We start from the raw sequence: 24,592 nt of genomic DNA, 5'->3' as shown, positions 1-24,592 counted from the left end.
GCATTGTAAAACATCTCTAGCACTTTGAATGCAATCGACAGCAAAGCACACTGTTAGAGTCAGCAACTGGCCGCCATCATGTCCCTCTCCGGGCCGTCACGACAACCCGTTTCCTGACACCCAAACCAGGCATGGGGGCAGTGTACAGTGGGGTTGCACGGCGGGTTCACCCAGGCCCTGCGAAGCAGCACAGCAAGGCCACACCTTGAGCAGATGCAGCTTTCCGCCGGAACTTCTCGTGCAGATCAGGAAGTGCTTGGTGAACAAGAAGCACTGCCTCTCGCCTTCCTTCTTCAGCGACAGCGAGCCCAGGCGGACTTTGCTGAGCTTGCCCCGCTCCACAGAAGGAACTTGAATAAGAGAACCTGGTGGTTGCAAAAGGGAAGAACATACAGCGGTTACACTTCTGGGGACTGGGACGGGGCTGCAATCGCTACACCTGTGTCCAAGACACCAGGGATGGGAAGCACCGTGGTGTCTGACGCGCCTGCACTCGGCGCAGGGAGGAACGCCACATCTTCTGAGGGGAGACATGTTCTGAACAAGGTGGGGACGTGCATCAGACCCGATTCTTCCTCTTTGAACTCGGGGATGAGTCTGAAAGGGCATCACATCGCTCTTGAAGAAGGCACTTCTGCCATCTGTCCTTGGCGATCACATCCCAATCCATTTGTTTACTGAACAACACGATATGTGCTACATAATGACATGCAATACTACACTAAAACGCTCAAAAGGCAAGCAGGACTGATTGGCCTGAAGCACTGGAAGTGTGTCAGCAGCAACATACTGTTAGAATTTTCTTTGCATTTAAAACACACGGCGTACAATACCCATATGCTGTAAGAAACACATAAATTATGTAATCCAGTGTAACTTCATTAAGGACTGCTTCTCAAAGGATGGCTATTTTCAGTCACATTTAAATTATGTGTGACAAAGAGTCCTTGTGGAATAGAAATAGAAACCGCAGACTCTGTGTATGCAGGGCTTGCTCACGTCGTGTGAGAAGCTGTGCACAGACCTTAAATGATGCTAGATTTCACCCTAATAATGAATTGCCCCATCCTAAAAAGAACATTCTAATCTAAGTAAAACATCAGGCTAACAGCACACTAAGACAGACCCTTGGTTCTGACTTCTGAAATGCCCTGAGCTGCAGCATGGTGGAACTCCCAGCAGCTACCCAGACACAGCCTGGCACAGCTAAGAACAAGTAGATGCGTAGTTAGTCCTGAAACAGTAACGGCAGTCAGCATGGGAGAGAGCATCGCACGCCAACCAGCTTTCCTCTTCACACACTTCATGCGGTTCCTGGTTTGATTTTATTTATTTCGTGAATACAGATTGCTTCAATAAGTTGGAGGGGGAAGAAAACCAGATTTTTTGATATGAGTGACATACAAATATTTGAGACCATAAAATCACAATTGTCCATCACAAAATGTTCACCTTGACATGGGAGCATTCCAAATGACATCTACTTCCTAACAGTGGTGGAAAGATCCCAGCTTCCACATCCTGATTGCACAGCCATGTAGGGGCGCCGTAAGGTGGGACTCCTGACAGCCTGGCAGCTATCTGGGTCCTAAAGAAGAGTGAGGAAATAGCTCTTGGGGAAGGTGTGGGATTGAGGAACAAAGGGCCAGGAGAGGGACAGGTGTGAAGGAAGGACACAGGCACAGGAGAGCGAATGGTGGAGGCGAGGAGGGTGGGAGCAAAGGGGCAACGGCCTTGGCGCAGCAGCAAACCCGCAAACCAGGGAGGTGTGGCAGGGCGGTGGAGAGGGCAGAGACCACAAGGCAGGTGAGCAAGAAGAGGCAGCAACATGAGGGCATGCAGCACTTCTCGGGGGTGGAACTCAAGCCAGAGGAGGCCTGGCTCTCCTGAGGTCCCCTGAACGCATGCCAGAGCCAGGAGACGGGAGCGGGTCCGAAGGGCTTGGGAACGTGATGTGGGACACGATGGGCACTTTGGGGTCACCAAGGCTAGTCCTGCAGCCCAGACAAAGGTCTTGGTGGACACAGGGGTTTGGAGCTCATTTTCAGAATGGCTGTGAAAACTCGATAGTGCAATCATCTGTGGTAGCTGCTTCCAGCATTTTAGTGATTTTTCTAAGTCAGAAATTACAGAATACATTGTTAGCTCATGTATCAGCAATTACTGTGAATTTCAGCACTGAGGAGAAAAATTAAATGTTTCCTTGGCAACCATACGCTAATTTGATTAATTTTAACTGTTTACCCCAGTTCTGAGTAGGATAGCACGTTGCTTAGGATGTGCAGAAATCTATACAGCTAATTAATGAATTTTGACACTCTGGTTTATTGACTAATCCTATTTGAGGAGGTACCTTTAGGGTTTTTTTCTCCCTAAGATGTCATGTTATGTTTGGCTTGATGCTTCAACATAACCATGAGCTCCAAAGGAAAGATTTGACTCTGGTGCACACCGAGTTCAACCAGCGATGCCCTAGTTGTAGACCATGACCATGGCACAGGCCTTGGCATTCCGACAATGAGCACCCTATCAAACCCCTGGGGTCAACTGACAACAGAACTTGGTTATTGCAATCACTAAATCTCACACAAAGGCATTTAACAAGTTGTGTACAAAATGCCCACATTAAATGACAAATCTAACAAATGTTCATAACAAATGGTTCACATTCTTGGAAGTAGAAACTCAATCCAAAATTTGGGTCTTGGCCTTAGAGTTTGTGTGAGAACTGTGCTGAACCTGGCTTTCGTGAGCTCTGTCTTGATGACTCCTCCCAACTGCCTGAACAGGTGAGCACTTCACAACCCTCTGGGCAGGCAGGAACCTCCCAGCCTTTCAGGCAGGTGGGCACCTCACAACCATCTGGACGTGTGGGCACTACTGCCTTTTTAATGGATGGAGCCAGAGAAATGGGGCAAAATCACACATTGTCTCCGAGCAGTCAGGGAGCCAGGGTTTGACCATGAAGGACACAGCACTCTGAACGCTCACAGTATCCAACTAGATTTCAGAAAACCAGTGCCAACAGCAGTCCTCTGCCATGGTGCTACCATCGATATCCTACTCACCAGACTAACCCTGGGACCCGTGGTTTACAATAAAACTTCTGCTATTTATACCACCAACTCCCCTTCCCAGACCAAAGGACATCCAAGAATGACAGGTGCCTTCCACCTGAGATGTGCAGAGGACACAGGCACGGGCGTTTGGCCAAGCAGGGAAGGCACTGGTCAGGACACAGGTGTCTCTCAGCAGCAGCTCTGGCCTGGATCCCGGGCTTTAGCTCCTGACTCCACTGCCTGAAAATGCAGACCCTGGGAGGCAGGGTGGGGGCTCAGGTAGCTGGGTCCCCAGCAGTCACGTGGACATGTGGGTTGTATTCCTGGCTGATGGCTGGAGCCCCAGGCCAGCCCCAGCTTTCGCACATAGTGGGAGAGCTTTCTCTTCTCCTCTTTAAACAAACACATTTAAAAAATAAACTTCTGGGCTTGGCAGCGTGGCCTAGTGGCTAAGGTCTTCGCCTTGATCCCATATGGCCGCTGGTTCTAATCCCGGCAGCTCCACTTCCTGTCTCTCCTCCTCTCAGTGTATCTGACTTTGTAATAAAAATAAAATAAATCTTTAAAAAAAAATAAACTTCTGCAGACTGAAATTGCCAACACATAAATGCGTGCACATCCACCCAGGCTGGAACAGAGCTCATGTCATCCATAAAGGTGACCAATGCAAAAAATAATCACACCACCGGAGGTGGGAGTAGGCCACAGAAAACGCAATCCTTTGACGTTTTAAAGGTTGGTATGTTTTTAAACAGCTCAGTGGTTAAAGGTTTGTTTGGTAAAGATTATCTTTCATTGACAGTCGTACCAGAGAAAACAAAGCATATCCATGCAACGTTCCGCTCTGTTTGTAACTGGACAACTTTCTACTTCGACTAAGGTACGATTTTTTAGAAAGATGAATTTATTTAATTGAAAGTCAGAATTAGAGTTGGTGGGGAGAGAGTTACAGACTCTCACCTGCTCTTTACTCCCCAGACCGCCTGAACAGCTAGGGCTGGGCCAGGGCCACGCCACGAGCCAGGAGCTTCACACAGGTCTCACACATGGGTGGGAGGGGCCCGAGGGGCCCCCATGTTTGAGCCACCTTCTGCTGCCTTTCTCAAGCTATTAGCAGGGAACTGGATAGGTGGTGGAGCAGCCAGGCCATACAGCATCCATATGGAATGCCAGTGTTGCAAACAGTAGCTTAACGCACAACACCACAGTGCCATCGCCAAGGTATGATTTTCTAAGCGAGAGTTACAGTGAGAGAGGGAGAGACAGAAATCCACCATCTGCTGGCTCTCTCCCTGTGGCTGCAAGAGCCAGGGCTGGGCCAAGCCAGAGCTGAGAGCTCCAGCTGGGTCTCCCCTGTGGGTGCAGGGCTCCAAGGCTTCAGGCCATCCTCTGTTGCTTTCCCAGGCCATCAGCAGGGAGCTGAATGGGAAAGAGGAGCAGCCAGGACATGAACCGGCACCCATATGGGATGCTGGCATTGCAGATGCTGGCTTTACTCACTTGGCTACAATACTGGCCTCACGTGTAATTTTTATTTGCTGAGTTATTTGAAAGATGAAGGGACAGAGAGGCAGAGAGATTAAGGTATGATTTTTAGAAATCACTTTTATTGAATAATTCATAAATAGTGTAAGCAAAACAAACATGCAGACAATCTTGCTGAAAACAAATCATTACATTCATGTCACTATAATAGCAGCATCAGAAATATTAACGGCTGAAAGGAGTGCCTTTAGCATGTGGCGAACAGTAAGGAATAAAAAACAAATGTCCAGGACTCAAATGGAGAAGGGTTTCATGACTGTTTTCCAATGCAATAAAAATTACAATTTCTTCAACCTATTTGACCTTGCACTATATTTCACTATGGATTTTTTTTTCAATCACAGACCAAACAGCTTGAATTTTTAGCCACACATCGAATACTTACAGGGAATAACACTTTTTAATGAAAAGTCCATTCAGAAACTGTTTGCTGGTTATAGAAACCTTTGCTCCCATCCTTACAAGCTATGATTTGCACTTTTAGTGGACTCCAAATGCACACACACTCACACACACTCTCACACACACATAAAATAACAAAATAAGACACAATCATAATATCAACTCAACAAACAACTCAGTTGACTTCAAGGTCCGCTTTCCAGGTACCTAGGAGGGGCAGCACTGCACCGATGAGGGCCAGAGACTTCACCAAGGCCGCCCCACCAGGCTAGCAGTCACTGGGACAGGTGAGCATGAAAGCAGCTCAGCTCCCTCACCCAAGCCTGAGAGCAGCTGCCGTGGAAGCTCGAGTAAGGGCACTGCACCGCATGGGAGGTGGACAGAGAGGACTTCTGAAAAGCCTCCTTAAATGTAGGGAAGTAACTCCAGCATAACAAGCAGGTGCAGAGGGCACAGAGGAGGTGAATGAAGGCATCGGGTCCCCAGGCCAGGGGGCAGCACAGGACAAGGCACAGAGGGAGGCAGCAGGTGCAGGCTGCCAGCCCGTGGGGGGACACACCCTGCAAGGAGGCACAAAGCCTGACGGAGCAGCAAAGGCCACTGCTATGGAAGAGGACGTTAACATCCAAAGCCCAACATGGGAAAAGGCCTTGTTTCCTAAAATGCCCTTCCCAACTTCAGCATGCGTGGCTTCCTTGTACATAACAAAGTGAGAATGGCACGCACTGGCCTGTTTCAGCACTCCCCCAGGCGGGGAGCACCGGGCACTGGAGATGCATATGGGCCACCTTTGCTTCTAACTCTCATTTGCGGTGAGAGTCAAGAGGATACAAACAGGGCTGGGTCCCCTGGGCATGGGAGACCCCAGTGCAATCAAACCAGACCGTGAGGAGTGGGGCCGGACGTGCTGATGAAAAATGGGAACAAGAGGCAGCTGTTCTCGCTGCGCACATTGTCCCCGGACTTATGAGAGAGGGCTGTGAGGAGTGCCAGCTTCTCCTGGGCCTTGGCCTGGAGGTCGTCCCCTGCCGGCACCGCCACACCCACAGGCCAGACCGACCCATCCTCCGGGGAGCTGCACAGGATGTCAGGCCCGCTGAGGAGGAGGGTCCAGCCGGAGGGTGACTTGTGCTTTACTATGAGTGTGTTGCTGTGTTTCATGGCCCCTGGAAAGAAACAGCACAGAGGTGGTCCTCAACCACCACGTAGGTCTAGGTCAGGTGCAGGGCGCTGCACGGATAGCCACCAGGCCAGCCCCAGGATGCCTGCCTGGGTAGCCAGGGAAAAGCAGACGCTGGCAGTGGACATGGAGGACTCACCTTGGCGGATGAAGGTCTGGCTGGTGTCCAGCAGGATGTCGCAGCCCTCCACAATCATCCTCTCTATGGCCAGGTTCTTCCTGATGTTCTCCGTGTCACTCACTTCATCATGCATGATCCTGTAGGTGCCACACCAACACACGTGGGATCACAGGGTCTTAGTGGGTGGGAACATGAGCTCCCACTCACCAACTTGTACGGAGCTAGGTCAGGCGGAGGGAACTTCCAAAGGTTTGTGGATAGATGGGATTCAAGAATAAATATCTTTCAATGAAGACAACCTTGAGGTCCACACGCACTTTTTTCCCTGACACAGTGCTTCTATGACCCCCGTATTAATTTTTCTGGGGCTGTTGGGGAGTCTGCAGCCCCAGGATCCAGCAAGCCATGCCCCAAAGCAGGGTCCAGGTGCATGGTGACACTCAAGGGTAAGCAGGTCAGTGACCACCGAGCAACGCTGGCTTGTAAGAATGGCAGCAAAGCAACATGCTCTGTGGCCAGCCCCTTGCACTGACACTGGAGCAGCACTTCTTGGAGACGGGATAAATTAGGGACACTGGAAACCCTCCTCTCACAGAAGCTAAAGGAACATGGGTGGAGCAAGCGCCCAGAAGAGCAAGAAGCCACTGGCAGACACGAAGGGCACACTCTCCAGCGTCTCGTCGTGTGTGAACCAAGAACCATTAAGGCGAGTCATCCTCCAGTACACTGTGCTGAAAGGAACGTGAATACTTCCAGACTTAAACCACAAGCCTCCTGATCTTGGCTACGTAAATTCTGCCACCCTACAAACCTTTGCAAGGACATATTTTCTTCTTGGTGTAAACCAGCATGAGTGATGACTCAGCACCTCTCCCCACCGAGCTCAGCCCTGAACTCTGAGCGACTGGGGGAGCAGGGTTTCTGTCTTGCTCCCTGTTCCCTGGACATGCGCACACAGTGTCCGTGAGACTGGCTTGCTGCCCTCCATCCCAAGCCTTCACGGCGAGCCCCGTGCCTACCTGGACAGCTCCTCCAGCTTCGACTTGGCGAACTCTAGACTCTTCCTCTCCACGTGTTCATGAGGCGTGTGCGCCAGCAGTTCGTGCAGTGTGATGATGTACCTGGGGATCTGACGCAGACAGGGCGGCAGCATGAGTGCCAGGTTAGGAAGGGCAGCAGAGGACATCCCCACAGGGCCACCTGCACGCCAAGCAGATGCTCATCCAAGGGCTCTGCTTCACAAGGACTTAGAGGAAACGTGCATAAAGTAAACTACACATCAACCAAAAGGATCGCATCACGAACACACAACATGGTAGCAGCAGAGAAGTCTACGGAATAGGGAAACAATCAATTATTTCTCCAGCTTTCCAAGCACAATCACAGAAGTTTATATCCTAGTTATGGAAAACTGATTCACTGGAGAACAAACTGCCATGTGAGTCTGTGCTTTAGACATAAAAGAACTTTTACAATTTTTTTTTTAAACAGACAAATGTTTAACAATACTCTCTTGAACAACTGTCCACCTCACAGCAGAGGGCCTGGGCAGGCGTCCCAGCCCTGCTCCCACTTCCCCTTCCTGCTAGCACACACCCTGGAGCAGGGGGGTGACACAAGGACTCCAGTTTCTGCCACCCAAACCAGAGACCTGGACTGAGTTCCTGGATCCAGGCTTCAGCCTGGCCCAGATGTTGGGGAGAAACCCAGAAAATGAGAAGTCTGTCTGCCTGCCTGCCTTCAAGCGAATAAAAAGGAAAATAGGTAAAACTTGGAAGATTAAAATTTGCTCAGCCTTGTTATACCTGGTCTCCCAGTTAACGGCAGGGCCAGCAGCAAGCATCACCTGCCTGCCTCGTACATCTCTTCCGTGGGTCCAGTGTCTCCCTCAGCACCTGCAAGGCTGTGTTCACTGTGGTCCACATTGAGGTGTCATGCAAGCAGCAGCTCCGACCCTAGCGCTACCCCCTAGGCGGGGTCATCAAATCACGGATGTGGGAAGCATGGGTGGAACCCTCAGTCACGACCCGGTGGCATCAGGGAGACCCCTCTTTCTCCTGTGTCTGCCTCCCATACACGTCTCAGTGAAACAGCCTTCAAGGCCGTCCCCTTTGGCAAAGCCTCCAGAAGCAGAGATGCCTCCCCTTGGATGGCATAATCCCACAGCAACACAAAGCCTGCCTCAAAGTTAGTGAGTCCATAAGCAAGACAAAGCAGCCAACAGAAAGTTCTCACCTGTCCACTGGCACAGGGGGCAGGAGTGAGAACTCCTGACTGCTGAGAAGGCAGAGAGGACCCACAAAACTGAGATGAGCCAGTGGTGTTGGGGTCCTTCTGCGTTAGGAGATCAACTGGGAGGAGCTCCTGGTGGAGACTCAGGAGGCTGGACCCAAACACTGTGACAAAGTCATGTCACTCTGGTGCAGGAACAAATCAGGGCAAAATAGGCCCAAAAGCAGTCCATGGGAGGTCCTCAGGAAGTGGACAGCTCTCCGAAGTGCTCAGCTGTGATTCCAAAAGCTGACAGCAAATCTGCTCTCCAAACTCAAGACTCAGAGCGAAGAGTCCGGAGGAACCACCATCGCTCTGCCGCCACAGGCACAACAGCGGCCCTCCAGACGACGGGGCAGAGAGTGGCTCCTTTTTGGAGAACCCCACCCTGTGCTCAGCGGCAGATCCGTACCCGACACACCTGCGGACTGCAGCACCTATACAGTCAAGCACATCAGGGAGCCACTACGGCAGGTTTCAACACCAGCAGCCACGCCACTATCTTTGCTGAAGAAAAGTGAGGCTGGCGTTGTGAGCCACTGAGTGAAACCAACACCTGTGATACCAGCAACCCTTGTCATAGTACTGGTTGCAGTTCTGGCCACTCTGCTTCTAATCCAGCTCTTACTAATTGGCCTGATGAAGGCAGAAGATGGACTAAGCTCTTGAACCCTTGCCACTCACAAGGGAGGCTCTGATGGAGTTCTTGGCACATGGATTCAGTCTGGCTTGGTCCCAGTCATGGTGGCCATTTGGGGATAAATCATTACATGAAAGCTCTTAATCGCTGTCTCTCCCTCTCTCTGCTTTTCAAACATAAATAAATAAGTACTTTTAAAAAGTTCAGTTAATGACCACATTATTTCCCATAACAAATTTCTTGGCAACATTTACACTGGACTGGACTGATAGTTCAATCAGCAATCATTTCATGGCATTGCTGTGTAATTCTTCCAAGTTCCAGAATTCAACACAGCCCAACACAGCAGCAATTGATCTGCTCAAGAAACAGCCTGGCAAGAGCAAGAATACAGTCCCCTCTTCCCCTTCACACGTCCACAGCTGAAATCTGCCACCCTGCTCTTCTGCTCCTCTGCCCCCATATCAGTTTCGGTCCTTATGTCCAGGTTCAACAAAATCTGGGGCTAGATGCCCCGTGGGGCACTTATTTCATCATGGCCTACAACAAAAATGTGTAGCTCCCTGGCCTCACCCCTGAGGTATCCAGCCCTGTATGGCAGATGGGACAGGGGCAGAAGTGCACCGTGTTGGCAGAGCGGAGCAGACAGGTGCGTCTCACACCTGCCAAGGCAGCAGACAACATCATGGCTACTTCACTTTGCTAGTCAAAGGACCACAAGGGCACAAGGAGAGGGTGAAACTCATATGAGAGACCCTGAGCAGTTCCTGTGATTTCTCAAGAGAAGGCCGAGGCAGCGACCCAGAGCAGAGAAGACTGAGGCTCAGGGAAGCCCCGGGCAGCGCAAGGCCCAGGGCAGCAAGTGCCAAGGCCTCCTCCACCCAGTCCACTCAGAACAGCACTAGGAAGCACAGGAAGTTGCCCATTTACAAGTTGCTCATTTCCTGTGGGCTGTTGGGCCAATTGGGTAAAAATTCCTCAAGTTTCAGATTCCTCCCAGAACAATGGCTCTTGCTAGCTGTGGCCTGCAGCCACCCTGTCCTACAGGCAGCCAGAAACGCCTGTCAAATTCTGGGGCTTATGGTCACCAAAGTTTAGGGTGGGGAGAAGGTCCTGGGCTGACAGCAAGGATTCCCAGGACACCATGTGGCCACTCAATCCAAACTGCCAGAACCAGCCAGTGCCCGCAGACTGCAGAGCTGGGAGCCAGGGTGCTGGCAGATGCCCAGAGCTCTGCCGCCTCAACTTAAGGGACCAGAGGTGGAGACTCAGGGGCAGGCCAGGATCTTCCCCTGGGGTGGCAGTGCAGGCCAGGGAGGCAGACGGCTAGTCACTGAGAGGGCCCTGTTAAGATGAAGCCGCAGGCCCAGCAAACGCCTGGACACTGATTTGGGCTTCATCTTCAGGTAGAGGTGAGTTGGGGTGGACTGAAGAACACCTCAGCATTTGTGAGAGATCAAAAGGCCTCTCAAAGGCCAGACACTCTACTGTACTTGGTCGTTCCGTCTACAGTGCAGAGCAGTTGTGCGTTTGAGTCACCGAGTGAGGGGCAGGCCTTTCGCCTTACGATGCTCAGGCCCCGTCCGAGTTCCTGGTCCATAACCTGCTCCTGAGCCTAGCTTCCTGCTTGTGCACACCCTGGGATGCAGAGGAGATGCTGCCCACGTGGAGATCCAGAAGGAGTTCCTGGTTCCTGCTCCAGCTTGGCCACTGCAGGCACTGGGGGAATGAAGCAGCAGACAAGAGCTCTCTTTCTGCCTCTGTCTTCATCTCTGTGGCTCCCAAGTAACTGTTTATGTGCTTCTGCTTAAAAACAGACATTCACAAGACAAACAAAGCTCTGGGAGAATCCCACATGCAGGGATGGCAGCAGGAGGGGCTGGTGGTCCCTCCCTGGCAAGCGCCAGGTGGCTGCCACAGACCCCACCTCTGTACACCACCTGATGCAAGGTTGCTCAGCACACGCAATCCAGGGCTCTCAATCACCCAAACATGAAACAGAACCACAGAAAAGCATCACGGGCCCCCAAACAGCTTCCACTCTCAGTAGGATCTGAAATTCCGACTACACGCTCGGTAAAAGAAGTCTGAAATATTTCTTCAGAGAGACAGTTTAAACAATTTCACTCCAAGACAACAACCAGACTATCAAGTTTCACTATATTTCAGTGGCTTCCGATGCACCCTCTGGTTTGTGAAACTCTTCCTCTGTGTCTGTGGTGACTGCCAGGAGATCACGCAGGACTGACAGACATGAGACAAACCGTTTCAGGCCACAGCAGCTTTTCTTCCTGGGGCCAGGGCCATATGCCCAGGGGCACAGGGCACTTCCCTAACTCACGAGGCCATGGGGTGGGCTCATCACAGGGCCATCAGGGAGCCTGGCCAGAAAGGCCTGAAAGGCCACAAATTTCCCCACGGAACATTTAGGGCCACCCCAAAAGAACAGAAGGCTCGACATACATCTTGTCCTCTTGGGGTACTTGCTCCAGAGCCTTCAGTACAGGAAAGAACATAGGTGCACTTGGCCCCAACAGTGAACGGCAGGGGTGGCCAGCCTCCCAGTAGGCCCTCCAGTTCCCAGGAAGCATTTATGCAACCAGCATGAATAGGAACATTTGCACAGTCTCCTATTTCAGCAAATCTCATATTTTTAAACAGGCTGGAGGAGGCGACTCCACAAGAGAGGCTGGTGTGGAATTTTTCTATAATGAGAAAACCTTGAAGCTTTTAAAGCATCACTCCTGAGTGATCTCAGAAGCCTGGTCTGCGTACCTGTGTCATGCCCAGGGAGAATGCACAGTGGCCCAAGGCCAAGGTCAAGGCCGCAGAGGACACATCTGCACGGTGACTCTCACAGAGCAAACCTGCACATCCCTCGCAGATGGCTGCAGAGGTCAGTTACAGGGGAGTCAGGGCCCTGACCCAGGAGCAGCCATCGGGTGCCTTACCTGGAACATGGGGTAGGTAAGGAACGTCTCCAGCATCCTCCCCTCGCAGGCAGGATTGGCTTCGTACTGCTTCAGGAGCTTGTCAAAATCTCTGTTCTGCTTGCAGTTGGCAAGGACCTGGAGGCTGTACTGGTGATTGCGCACAAACTCTTGGTAAATGTTCAACATGGGGAGCAAAATGTCAAACAGATCAGCTGGGGAAAAAAAAAACAGAAGCAAGAATGGCTGTTTCCTTTGGTGCCTAGTGAGTTATCCACCGGCAACAGGGACAGTATAGCGTGGCTCCCAAGACCCCCAAGGATCAACACACAGAGGTTCCCCAATCCCAGTGCCCAAATGGACTCCAGCCCCAAGGGAGATGTGACAAGCCAGGAGATGTGACAGGTGTCTACCAACCAGGGCCCCGAGGACCAGAAGGGCCATAAGAGAGGTTACTGGAGGTGAAGGAAACACGCAGGTCCCCGGGGCAATGCAGCCAGCACAGGCTGAATGAGGCAGTCGCTGTTTCAGTCTAACTGCAGCCTTCCCAGGAGAGAACACAAATCTCAACAGAATGCACTCACCTAAAATTAAAGTTGGCCAGTTGGCTATCCTCGCCTTCAGTCCTTGATGAAAGATTTCATGAAGAAACATGATTGTTTCACTAAAAGAAATGCAAAACTAGTATGTTATAGCAATCATATGTTGTTTACTTAATCAGTTCATTGAGTGCTTACAGCTTCATACATACACAGTATACACATCCCAGAGGGTCTCTGCACACCCAACGATAACATGGATTATGCTAACCCCCATAAAATAGCTTATCTTTTAGAGAGCCTCAAGGACTCCCCAAAATCTCTCAGATGAGCTTCAAATGTTGGCAAAGAGGAAGCATCCAATCGCTGTCAGATAACCCTCCCCTTCAGTTCATGAGTGTTCTGTAGGATGCACACTTAAGGAGACAAGCAGAGGCCTGAAGTGTGATTCCATCACAGGCTACACAGGGAAAGGCCTTCTTTCACTAGATGAGTTCAACACAACAGAGGGGTAGGGAGGAGGGGGAAGCAGAGAGCAAAAATGTCCACAGAGCTCCACGATGACCCTTCATTTCAATATAGAAATGTAAAGAACCTTTAAGGGATGCTAAGGGGTGAAGCACTGCTTGCAATGACTGTGCCCCATAGCAGAGTGCTGTTCCAGTCCAGGCTGCTCTGCTTCCGATCCGGTTTCGTGCTCATGTACTCGGCAAGGGGTAGATGACAACTTCCTGCCACTTGCAATGAAGGCCCTGATGGAGCTCCTGGCTTCCATGTGGCCCAGAGCTGAGTGCTAAAGCCAGAGGATGGAAGATGCATTTATCCCCACACCAGATGGGCCATACACTTCAGCAGAGCCATCCACACACGTTGGGGAATCTCCTTTCTCCTCCATAGGAAGTGTAGCTTTAAATCAGTCACCTATAGAGCCTCAGCCACGTGGCCTCATGCCTTGAGAGCACAGCTCTTGGCTCACTGTGGGTCCTTCCTCCAACCTTTCTCAAGCCATAGTTCTTGACAACATACACGCCATAGTAAAGCCTTTAAACTTCTCCAGGGCTTTTGTCTTCCATGGAAACTCCCTTGACTGTTCCCTTGACCTTGTCCCTGTCATTCACTGCATTTGTCACTGTACTCTCAGCTCAAGCACACCGTCTCTCCAGTCTTGCAGCTCAGGGTCTTTAGAATCCTGCGTCCAAACAGCCAGCTGCATCAGCAGAACATCGCAAATGCTGTGCCCTAACCCTATTCCGACAGCTCCTCTCTATCTGCAGCACTGCCAGAAGTCCTTGCTCCCTCCATGTTTCTATGCCTAGTCCTCCTGCTAGCTGCCCAACTTTTATAACACACCCCATGCCCTTTTGTCTACATCTGTTTAAGGTTCCTGCAAGTCACCCCTCACTTCTGCATCCTCCTCCTTCCCTGCTTAATCCCACCAGGCACCACCCTGTCTCTGTTCATCTTTATAGTGACTCCTTCCCTGCTCAGTCCCAGTGTGCCCTCCATTCTCTCTTAAGCTGCTTCCAAGCGCACTTCTTCCCCTCACCAGAATTGCCAATAAGCACCCCGTTCTTGAGCCCATGGTTAATTTTGTTATTGTTTCATTGGACCTTTAGGGCTTGGTTGTCTCGGTTCTAAGACAACTGCTTGGGTCCACATCCTACAATTCTACCTTATCTCCTCCACTCTTCTTTGCCAGCCCCACTTCATCTTCTTAACATTGAAACACGAGAACAACTCTGGGATTAAGCAGCACTCCCATCTTACCCATCTGTCTTGTCCACATGGTAATCTCTCAGAGCCTCGCTGGTTTCACTGCTACCCACAAGCTGCTGGACTCCTGAAGTGCTATGGCCGGCCCGGGGTCATCCCCTGAACTCCAGGTTGCACCCAGCCTCTGCATCAGGTCTGCATCAGGATGACTGACAGCATCGGATGCTCAGAGATCCAGAACTCATTCCACTCCTCCACCATTCCTGTGTCAGCCTTTCCCGCTTATTAAGCAGCAACTCCATTCTTCTAGCTGTTTAGGCCAAAAGCAATTGACTGTCCTGTCATTTCAGTTTCTCTCAGAATTGAAATCCAATCCATCAACAAGCCAGTCACCTATCACTGCCTTCAGCAGCAGCATCTCCTGCTTGGGTTACTCCCAGAGACTTCTTGGCCTTGATCTCTCTCCTGCTCCAGCATCCTGCTCTCAGTACAGCCTGCCCCCATCAGCTCCAGGAAACCTCCTGGCTGCTTCCTCACCAACCAAAGGTCTAACTCAGATGTCAGGTTCTCTTTTAGCATTTTCTGAAATCCAGTTATTACCAAGACCAAGACACATACAGAGTGATATCTTCATGTGTTAAAAAAATAAAACAACACACAAAATACCGTTTAGGTGTCAATGTGGAAAGCTCTCCAGAGTATGCTGCTGCTTTTAAGTGTATGGTGAAGTTCATTCCTTTTGTGTAAGAAGGCATGACCAAGATTCACAAGTGCTCAGTCTCAACCTAGAATACTGCAAGGATTTATATCAAAGGAAGAAGAAACCATGTGGTAGATCACACCCCTTATCACAATGCTTGGATTCAAGTCACAGATCCACTTGCAATGCCAGCTTCCTGCTAACACACATTCTGAGGCAGCAGGGGCTGGCTCAAGCTGGGTCCTTGCCAGCTGCATGGGAGACCCAGACCGAGCTGCTGGCTCCTGGCTTTAGCCTGGCCTGCTCCCAGCTGTTGTTGACATTTGGGAGTGAATCAACAGACAGAAGACCTATCTCTCTCATTCACATTGTCTCATTTTCCCACTCACACCTGTGTGTTTCTTCCAAATATAGATGAGTAAATACATAAATAAATATTTAAGAGCAAACAAAAGAGCTATGTAGGGACTAAGGGGAGTGGTATGGACAGACAAGATGATACCGCAACATCTGTTTGATATTTTCAAGTTATTTTGACTTTTGAGCCATGAAGGTCTATCAGTCTCCCCAAAACAAATGGCTACTGGTCTTGGCAGAGTAAGGCTCCGCATCTGCCTGTGGACTGGCATCTCACATGGACAGTGGTTCAAGTCCTGGTTGCTCCACTTCCCGTCCAGCTCCCTGCTAATGGTCTGGGAAAGCAGCAGAGGATGGCTCAAGTCCGCGGGCCCCTGCATCTATGCAGGAGACCCAGAAGAAGCTCCTGGCTCCTGGCTTTGGATGAGTCCAGCTCAGCTACTGCAGCCATTTGGGGGAGTGAACAGCAGATGAAAGATCTTTCTCCTCTCTGTCTCTGTCATCCCTAATCACCATATACATACATCACATAATCCACTTGGTCACTGCCATCTATTTTCCCACACTGACACTGAAGTTCCAGGAGGCAAAATGTTCTCTGTGTACTGACCACTCCTCAGCAGCACGGACGCTCTAACTACTCAACAAGCAGTCGCTCAGTGTGGATTCCCAGGCCTGTCTCCATTGCCTACAAAACACCTGGGTACATTCTGCAAAGATCCCTTTATCACCCCATTTACGAGGGCAATCCCTCAGTAATGAGCACATCCACACACAATGGCAATGAAATAAACATCATGTAGAAAAGAAAAACTGAAAAAAATCAGACATCAAGACTCAAGAGATGGGACTAGTATTGTGGCACAGTGCCTTAAGCTACTGCCCACAGTGCTGCCATCCCATAGGGGAGCACCAGGTTTGAGTCCTAGCTGCTCCAATTCTGATCCAGCTTCCCGCTGCTGTGCCTGGGAAAGCAGCAGAGAATGGCTGATGGGAGTTCTAGTTTTGGCCTTCGGTCTGGTCCAGCCCCATCCCCCTGCCTTGCCTCTCCCTGTCTTCCTGCCACTTGGCTCTTTAGAGATAGATAGATAGATAGATAGATAGATAGATAGATAGATAGATAGATAGATAGATAAATTAAAAATCTCAGAGCCTAGGACCAGCCTTAAGGCATAGTGGGTAAAGATGCTACCAGCAATGCCAGCATCCTAAATGGGTACTGGGTCAAGTCCCAGCTACTTGACTTTCCAATCCAGTTCCTAGTTAATGACCTGGGAAACCCTGCACCCATGGGACAACTGGATGTTGCAGCTTTGTTGGGGGTATAGCAGCAGATGGAAGATCTTCGCTATTTCTCTCTGTAACTCTTTGAAATAAATCTTTTTTGAAAAAAAGAAAAACCCACGGGATGTGCCCACCTGGACTAACATGGAACCACAAGGACCATGCTCTTGGCTTGGACATCATGAGTTGCCATGGAGATGAATTTTGGAGACCTAACATCTAAACCCACACGTGTGGTTTTCACGCAGCTTGTGCTCGGCGCCCAGACTGACCTGTTGAGGAAAATGCTGCTGACATCGTCGTGGCTAATGGGTGGCCTCTTGGAGCTGGCCGCCATGCGCAGGGGCCGCAGGAAGCCGTTGACCAGCACGTGCAGCTGGTGCACGTACTCGGCCTCAGCCTCCACCATGGTGAACACAATCTGGTTGCGCTTCCGCATGCTCTCTGCGTGGGGGGAGCAGATGTAATCCTGTACGATGGTCTTCCACTTCCGGCGACACAGCCACCCTCGCATGAAGCTCTGAACCTGTGGGGCAACAACAAGGGCACCCTCAGGAACGGACAGCCTGCGTACACCCATCAGCCACCATGTGCCATCTTGCACTACACAATATGCTGCTCCTGCATGGGGGAACTATAGGGCCAGCAACAAAATGAAGGAGAACAGTGTGGCTCAAAGAGCATCATCCATCAGATGAGATAGGAGTTGTTTGCTTTCTCAGGATCACAAGTTTCTCCCATAGTGCAAGCTCCAACTCAGGCCAGTTTGAGCATTCCATAATACACTCTTTTTTTTTTTTCATAACACACTCTTAACACACAGCCATCTAGTTATTAGCCCTTCAAGAAAGGAATAAACAGAAAGCACATTCCTTAACCATACAGACTCATACATTTTATTACCCTCTTGAATTGTGGTTTACAAAAGAAAATAAAATTGAACATTGACAGTAATGTGTAAGCAGGCACTGCTGTGGTGGTCCTTTGTCCACTGCGCTGCTTTCAGCACACCTCCGGGAAGGAACTCTGTGCTTCTCAGCCAACCAGTTGCCACCGTTCCCTACCCCGGTCCCTGCAAGTCCTACTGGCCCTCCAATGGCTTCAGAGACAGGGCCCTAAAGGAAAGTTCCAGGAACTGTTGGGAGTTCTTTTTCCCAGGAGCCTCGTTCCCTTCCAGGGTTCATCTATTTGTCTCTCTAGGGCTGGATGATCTCAGAGCGGTGCCTTCAAGGCCACACCCTTCTCCCTCTGTGCCTGGATATTCCACACACCCTTCTCCCTCTATGCCTGGATATTCCACACACCCTTCTCCCTCTGTGCCTGGATATTCCACACACCCTTCTCCCTCTGTGCCTGGATATTCCACACACCCTTCTCCCTCTGTGCCTGGGTATTCCACACACCCTTCTCCCTCTGTGCCTGGATATTCCACACACCCTTCTCCCTCTGTGCCTGGATATTCCACTGCTTGCAGAGATCATGCTTGCTGCTGTTCATGTCCACGCTCTCTCCTCTGGCCTACTGCGAGCATGAGTGTGTGAAAATCTCTTCAAGACTCTGGTCCTGCTGTCCATTTTCTGGAACTTTACATAAAATCAGGAGTGCTGGATCCTACAGAGGTCCCGTTTTGAATGCTGAGTTTCTGAGGGCACCTCTTTACTGCAGCTTACATGCACGGCTCGCTTGACCGTTCAGTCTGAGTGCACAGGTGTGGTATTCCTCATGCCCTGGCCAACACTTGCTGGTTTCTGGGGGTCAGCTGTCCTACAGGGTGGGAGGAAAAACCCACTGCACTTCTGTTCAGCACTGCTCTGTGGCTCAGGGACGAGAGCCACCTTCTCAGGGGCTTGTTGGCCACCTGAACACCCTCACTGCACAAAGGCCGACTCAAGTCCTTTGTCCACTGCAAAACAGGTCATCTGGTTTTTGTTGTTGATGAATTTTGTTTTGTTCCTGTTAAGCTTAAAATATATAAGTGTTAGGGTTCAGCCTGGCCAACCCTTTCCTTGATTAACAAGCAAATTGAATTTCACAATAAATCACAGAGCCAGAAAAGCTCAAGAGATTCTTTGCTTTTTCACTTGCCTTTCATTATTATAAAGACTGTCTCAGCTATACAGACAAGATAAACAATAACTATTTACATCTGGGATTGTTTTGTGGGGGAAAAACATGGAACATAATTTAATATGAAGCCAATTTTGTATACAACACAATAGCCTCCAAAATTGACCTAAATTTTCTAGGTATGATTTGAAAAACAACAGGCAAAGCTGAGAAAATGTATGGACCTGTGTTTTTAATCAGCCAATAAACCTTTATTGAACATTTGTTACTTTCTTTGACCTTGAAACACAGAAAAACAGAGACAGAAAAATAAGATGACCAAAGATGACATGGCTCATCTTCGGGTTCAGTCCCTCAACCCTGAAGCAGCCAGGAGCCACTCAGCCACGGCCTCCCAGGTGCAAGGTCAGGGCTCAGCTCCCTGAGCCAGCAGGGCTGCCTCCCAGGGCGCCCGTCAGCAGGAAGCTGTAGTGGGAACAAGCAGGGACTTGAACGCAGGCACCTGCCATGGATGGCGTGTCCCAAGCATCACCAGGTACCCTCTACACAGTCAGATAAGAGCCAAACATTGGGCAGACAATGCTTGCCCAAAGGCTCTGCTCCTAACTGGATGATCTTAAACTCTCACCCAGCTTCTTCATTTATAAAATAATTGTCCTAATATTAGCAAGTTCTTTCTAAATATAAACTATTGTGTGATAACTAAGATTTTCCACCTGAGATGTAGCAGAGGTACATGGCCAACTGCAAGATGACACACGACTGGAGGCCACAAAACCACACCCAGCTCCTCCTTTCATGGAAGCACTGCTTTCTATTCAAAGCCTCCTAAAACTTCTTTCTTCTCACCCTAGTGGTCTAAATCACCATGCTTCTAAACAACGACCCTTGATCTTAGAATGCTTCAAATGCTATCACCCTACAGTCAGTATTCATCCAGGTGTTAAAGCTGCCATACCTCACACAATCAAAATCAGACACATTTCAATATAATTATGTGGGACTATATAATGTACAAATGATGGGGGAATAATATACATATTATTTGAGGAACTCCAGTGATTAATTTCCATGAAGTATAGCCAATTTCAAATTTTGACTTCTCCAACATTTTAAGATTTTATTTTTATTGGAAAGTCAGATATACAGAGAGGAGGAGAGACAAAGAGGAAGATCTCCCATCTGATAATTCACTCCAGAAGCGGCCACGATGGCTGGAGCTGTGCCCATCTGAAGCCAGGAGCCAGGAGCTTCTTCCAGGTTTCCCACATGGGTGCAGGGTCCCAAGGCTTTGAGCTGTCCTCGACTGCTTTCCCAGGCCACAAGCAGGGAGCTGGATGGGAAGTGGGGCCGCGGGTACATGAACTGGTGCCCAAATGGGATCCTTGCATGAGCAAGGTGAGGACTTTAGCCACTAGGCTACCATGCCTGGCCCTCCAACTTCTTCTTCTTCTTCTTTTTTTAAAGAGTATAGAATAGAGAAGTTAATCATTGCAAATGGCCCTTTCCACAGGGACATTCTTGTGGCTTGAGACATAAAAGACAATAAAGTTAATTTCATAATCTACTAGACAAGTGAAAAAATAGTTTAAAATTACTTCTGTTAAGGAACACAAAGGTAATGTAAAAATACAAAAAATAGCTCTTCTACCATAATTTTTCATTTATCAGAGCTTTTTACAAAAATCAACTGAAGTGTGTGCAAAGCCCTTCTGTGTCTGAGCAGATGCTGCTGCTGGCCGGGAGCTGGTCACACAGTTACCACGGGCTTCAGCAGCACGCGTGAAACCCAGATGCTATTAATGTCTTTGTTTACTCAGAATCGCACACTATTCAAAGAACGGCCTCAGCACTAACCTGGCAACACAAACAATACTCAAGTTAAAAAAAACAACAAACAGAACAAAACAAAACAAAAAACCCTATTTTTTTAATTCTAAAGGAATGGTGCCGGTTAGCTTTTTCAATCCTTGAAAACTGAAAGCATTCCACCTCAGTCATCTTAGAATCATTTCTATTTTAAAATATGATCAATATATAAGGCTCTACAAAAGATCATTATCTAATTTGATCATTATTTAGTGTGGAAAAGTGGGAGTAACAAAAGAAATTAAGAAGTGGAGATTGAAGATATGCATGTAGGAAAAGGTCTTCAAACTCAAAGCACAGAAAGCAGAGCCCTGGGGGCCTGAGCAGGTATCACTGCTCCGCTCCTTGTCCAAGGCGTGAGACCAAAATGACAGAAGATGCAGGGATCTTGTGACTGTGTAGACAGTACGCAAGAAAACAGCCCTGAGCAGATGTAGTGATTTGCTCCATCTTCCCACATGTCCGGAAAAACACCCTTCCTACCGAAGACCAAAGCCAAAAGGAACGCTCTTATAATAATAATAAAAATAATCCCCTTCATTTGAAAGCAGCACCGCACCAGCTGAACCCAGTGCACGCGCATAGCTGCCCTAAGAGTTGGGTTGGCATCCTTCCCAGAGAGGCCCAAGGAAGATGCCCATAAGTGGGAAGGAATCTTGAGCAAGGCCAAGACTCGGGGATGCTCTGTGAGGCCACCCCCGTCAGGGCTGGGCAGTGAACTCACTGCCTGGAGCATTCAGCTGCCAGCAGCTGGACCCGCCAAGCCTACCTTTTTAATCTTCTTGATGTCCGGATCCTCATCTTCCTGGTTGGTTTGGTAAGGGCGCATTCGCTCCTTGGTTTTGTTGAGAGCGACGATCTGCAACAAAAAATCGACCCCATCTGTGATCTGGGCCCTGCTGGATCATGACCGCAGCATGCAGAGGTGCTACCTGTGAGCAGGTGGGGCCTTCGTGTTCCTCAAGACTTCCACCTCCTGGTGCTGATGCAGGGTGAGGGTGGGCAAGCACTGCAACGGGCACTGGGTTTATGGGCAGGGTGTGGGTTAGGAGAAATGTCAGCCAGGGTCAGCAGTAAATGCAAAGTCCCCCGGGAGCACAGGCACACAGAGCCCACCTGACCATGAGGTCTCCAAAGGCAGAGACATCCCGCCACAGCTCCTGTCCCCTGGCTTGCCTAGGACACACCGAGCAGCCCTTATGGGTATCCTGGGAAGCCTGGAGCCCGGGGCGTGGGCCAAGGCAACCAGAGTCACTACCCAGCAGACACTGGAGCAGTGAAAAGACCCCTGAGTCTGCTCCGAGCTGCCTGCGTGTTTCTGCCCCCAGCAGGAGATCCTCTCCTCCATGCCCTGCCAGGGGGGCGGACAGAAGAGCAGGGAAATGGACCATGGTTCCTGCCAGTTAGCCCCAGGTGGCAAACCTGTGACCCAGCAAACCCCAGTGGGGACAGATACAGGAGTCTGCGGCAGACACGCAGCTGAACACATGTGAGATTACAGCACCCGGTGAAGTCTAAAAATGTAAGTTTGGGCATTTACTGTTCCACACGTGGGTCAGGTGGAAGAATCGACAGTGCTGTGTGCAGTGTGGGGAACACAGTCACTGTGCTGAGCAGACAGGCCTCTGCCTCCCTGACGGTCAGCTGGCCTCTCCCCAGCACACGGGGGTGCTGGAGGCGACGTGCTGGAGGTGACATGCAGGACTCCCAGCATGGCTCAGAGGTGAGGAAGCAGGCAGTGACAAAGATGCCATGCAGGCGGAAGACCGTCCTGTCCGGCAGGACCCAACAGGGCAGCTTCCCTCTGTCCAACTCTTCGCTTGACTCCCAGACACCGGCACATGTCCCGTGAGCAGGAGGGAGGAGCCAGCCCTCTCCATTTCACTCCTTGGTTCCGGCTTCACTCACTCTCCCCACTAAGGGGAAGGACAACCTAGAGAGACAGACTTCCCAATTCCCTCAGATACCTGCAGTCGGGGATCAGCAGAGCTCAGCCCATGCCATGCCACGGCCCCACAACCCCTCCTGCCCCACAACCAGAGGGCAGGGCAACAGGACCCTAGAGGGGTACACACAGGGCCGAGGCGACAGCTGGACACAGCAGGTGGCTGGGGAAAAGTTGCCCTGGCAACTGTCTTTCACTTGAACCCAAAATGCGCTTTATAAAGAGAGAGAGAGAGCTGGGCTCCTGAGATCTGGGCAAAGTAAAGGATGCTGGCTTTGGACTCTGACTGAATCTGACAGGCCTGCCATTTCAACAGGACCAACTCTTGAATCGCTGACTTAATAAAGAACATCCAGAGCTCAAAGGATCAGAAGATGGCATGTAACCCTGGGGTGTTTTCATAACACCGTTACCTAATCCTGGCAGGTCAAGGTCAGGTGCCTCGATGTGCAGGTGCTAATGGCAAAGGAACACAGCCAGGCGGGTGACCATGTGTGAGAGGCAAGGCAAATACCTCGGCCTTCAGCCTTTCGATCTCCGTGTCTTGGTCTTCGAGCTGATGCCGAAGCTGGTTAGCTGCAATCTTTTCCGTCTCGACGATCTGAACGAGATGAATGTACTTCTGCATCAGGACTTCCCTCTCGGTCAGAATGTCTGCATAACTTGAGAGAAAATGGCACAGTCAGTCACGCAGGGACCGTCCTGCCACAGGGCCATCCCTGCCAGCACAGCTGGCACCGGACTCAGGAACATGCTCGGCAAGCCCCGGAAACACCAATTTCAGCTCGCGTGTGTGATCCTTCAACTACATGGAATTGGGGTGCCAGCATTGTGGCACAGCAGGCTAAGCTTGCCTACAGTGCCAACATCCCACAGAGTTGCTGGGCTGAGTTCTGGTTGCTCCATTTCCAACCTAGTTCCCTACTAATGCACCTAGGAAAGTAGCAGTAGATGGTTCAAGTCCTTTGGCCCCTGCACCTACATAGGAAACCCAGCTGGACTTTCTGCCTTGTGGCTTCAGCCTGGCCCAGCCCAGCCCCTGGGGGGTGAACCAGCTGATGGAAGATCCCTCTCACCCTCCGCAACTCTGCCATTCAAATAAATAAATCATTTTTTTTTAACAACGCAGAAGTGGAACCACGGTCTTTTCCCATGTTCTTCACTAAGAGTCCATCGACGCCATAATGCTTTCAAGTAAGTGAAAAACAAGTCAAATAAGCTATAACGATGTTCAGAGGAAAGCAACGTGTCTCCCTTAGGAGGGATGTGGAGGGCTTGTGGCTCATGATGCATGGTTTCCAGGAGCACTGTTCAGAATATCTCAGGGGAGACACTTGCCAGTCACATTAGAGCTGCCACCAAGCCAACCTGCCATGACGCTGGCAAAAACCTGTGACCGTGACCGCCAGCTCAGCTTGGCTCTCTCAGGCTGTCAAGAACACACACTTCTCCCTAAAACCAACCAAGGACAAAAAAATTCTAGTCTGGAAACAGTTCAGGTTGTTCGGGCTCTAACTCTATGCCTACCCTGAGTCCACAGGTGGTTTGCACTAAGATTTTTCATCGACAGTGCAGTTCTGGGGCATCTGAAATTCCGCCCCCAGATCTTGCCCTGTTCAGCATGGTAAATTGCATATTCCTTCATTTGTATAATGGTATGATCACAGTAATAATGAGTAATGACTAGTATCTATTCAGTGCCTAGCATGTACCCTGTATTATCTCATTTCCCAGCAAAACTAGGAGATGGGAGTCAAGATTTGTGGTGTGCAGAGAAAGAACCTGATCTGTGCAGATGACACGCCGGCGTCAGATTGCACAGCTGGTGGGCGGCAAACCTGGCCTTCGGTCAAGGTCTGTCTGACCCACGCCCACGTGCTTACCACAGCTGCACTCTCGCTCTGAGAAGAAGCAGTGTCCTGGATGTGAGCAGGGGTGCAGTGTAGGGATATGCAGAGAGCTGCGGGGTC

At 50.1% G+C, this 24,592-nt stretch overlaps 1 protein-coding gene across 1 annotated transcript in view; it reads right to left on the bottom strand.

Moving 5' to 3' along the window:
* RASGRF2 (Ras protein specific guanine nucleotide releasing factor 2) overlaps nucleotides 1-24,592 on the bottom strand; it is a 116,328-nt gene that overhangs the window by 43,477 nt on the left and 48,259 nt on the right. The window contains exons 3-10 of the mRNA XM_058656306.1: nucleotides 23,137-23,284; nucleotides 21,447-21,536; nucleotides 17,014-17,267; nucleotides 12,733-12,812; nucleotides 12,170-12,363; nucleotides 7,327-7,436; nucleotides 6,326-6,444; nucleotides 205-365 (exon numbers count right to left, since the gene is read on the bottom strand). Coding sequence (XP_058512289.1) covers nucleotides 205-365; nucleotides 6,326-6,444; nucleotides 7,327-7,436; nucleotides 12,170-12,363; nucleotides 12,733-12,812; nucleotides 17,014-17,267; nucleotides 21,447-21,536; nucleotides 23,137-23,284 — 1,156 coding nt within the window. The remainder of the gene's footprint in view (nucleotides 1-204; nucleotides 366-6,325; nucleotides 6,445-7,326; nucleotides 7,437-12,169; nucleotides 12,364-12,732; nucleotides 12,813-17,013; nucleotides 17,268-21,446; nucleotides 21,537-23,136; nucleotides 23,285-24,592) is intronic.

Source organism: Ochotona princeps, chromosome 28 (assembly GCF_030435755.1).
Source record: "Ochotona princeps isolate mOchPri1 chromosome 28, mOchPri1.hap1, whole genome shotgun sequence".
Lineage (NCBI taxonomy): Eukaryota > Metazoa > Chordata > Mammalia > Lagomorpha > Ochotonidae > Ochotona > Ochotona princeps.
The sequence above is the reverse complement of the archived record's forward strand: the minus strand, read 5'-3'. Positions and strand labels throughout refer to the sequence as shown.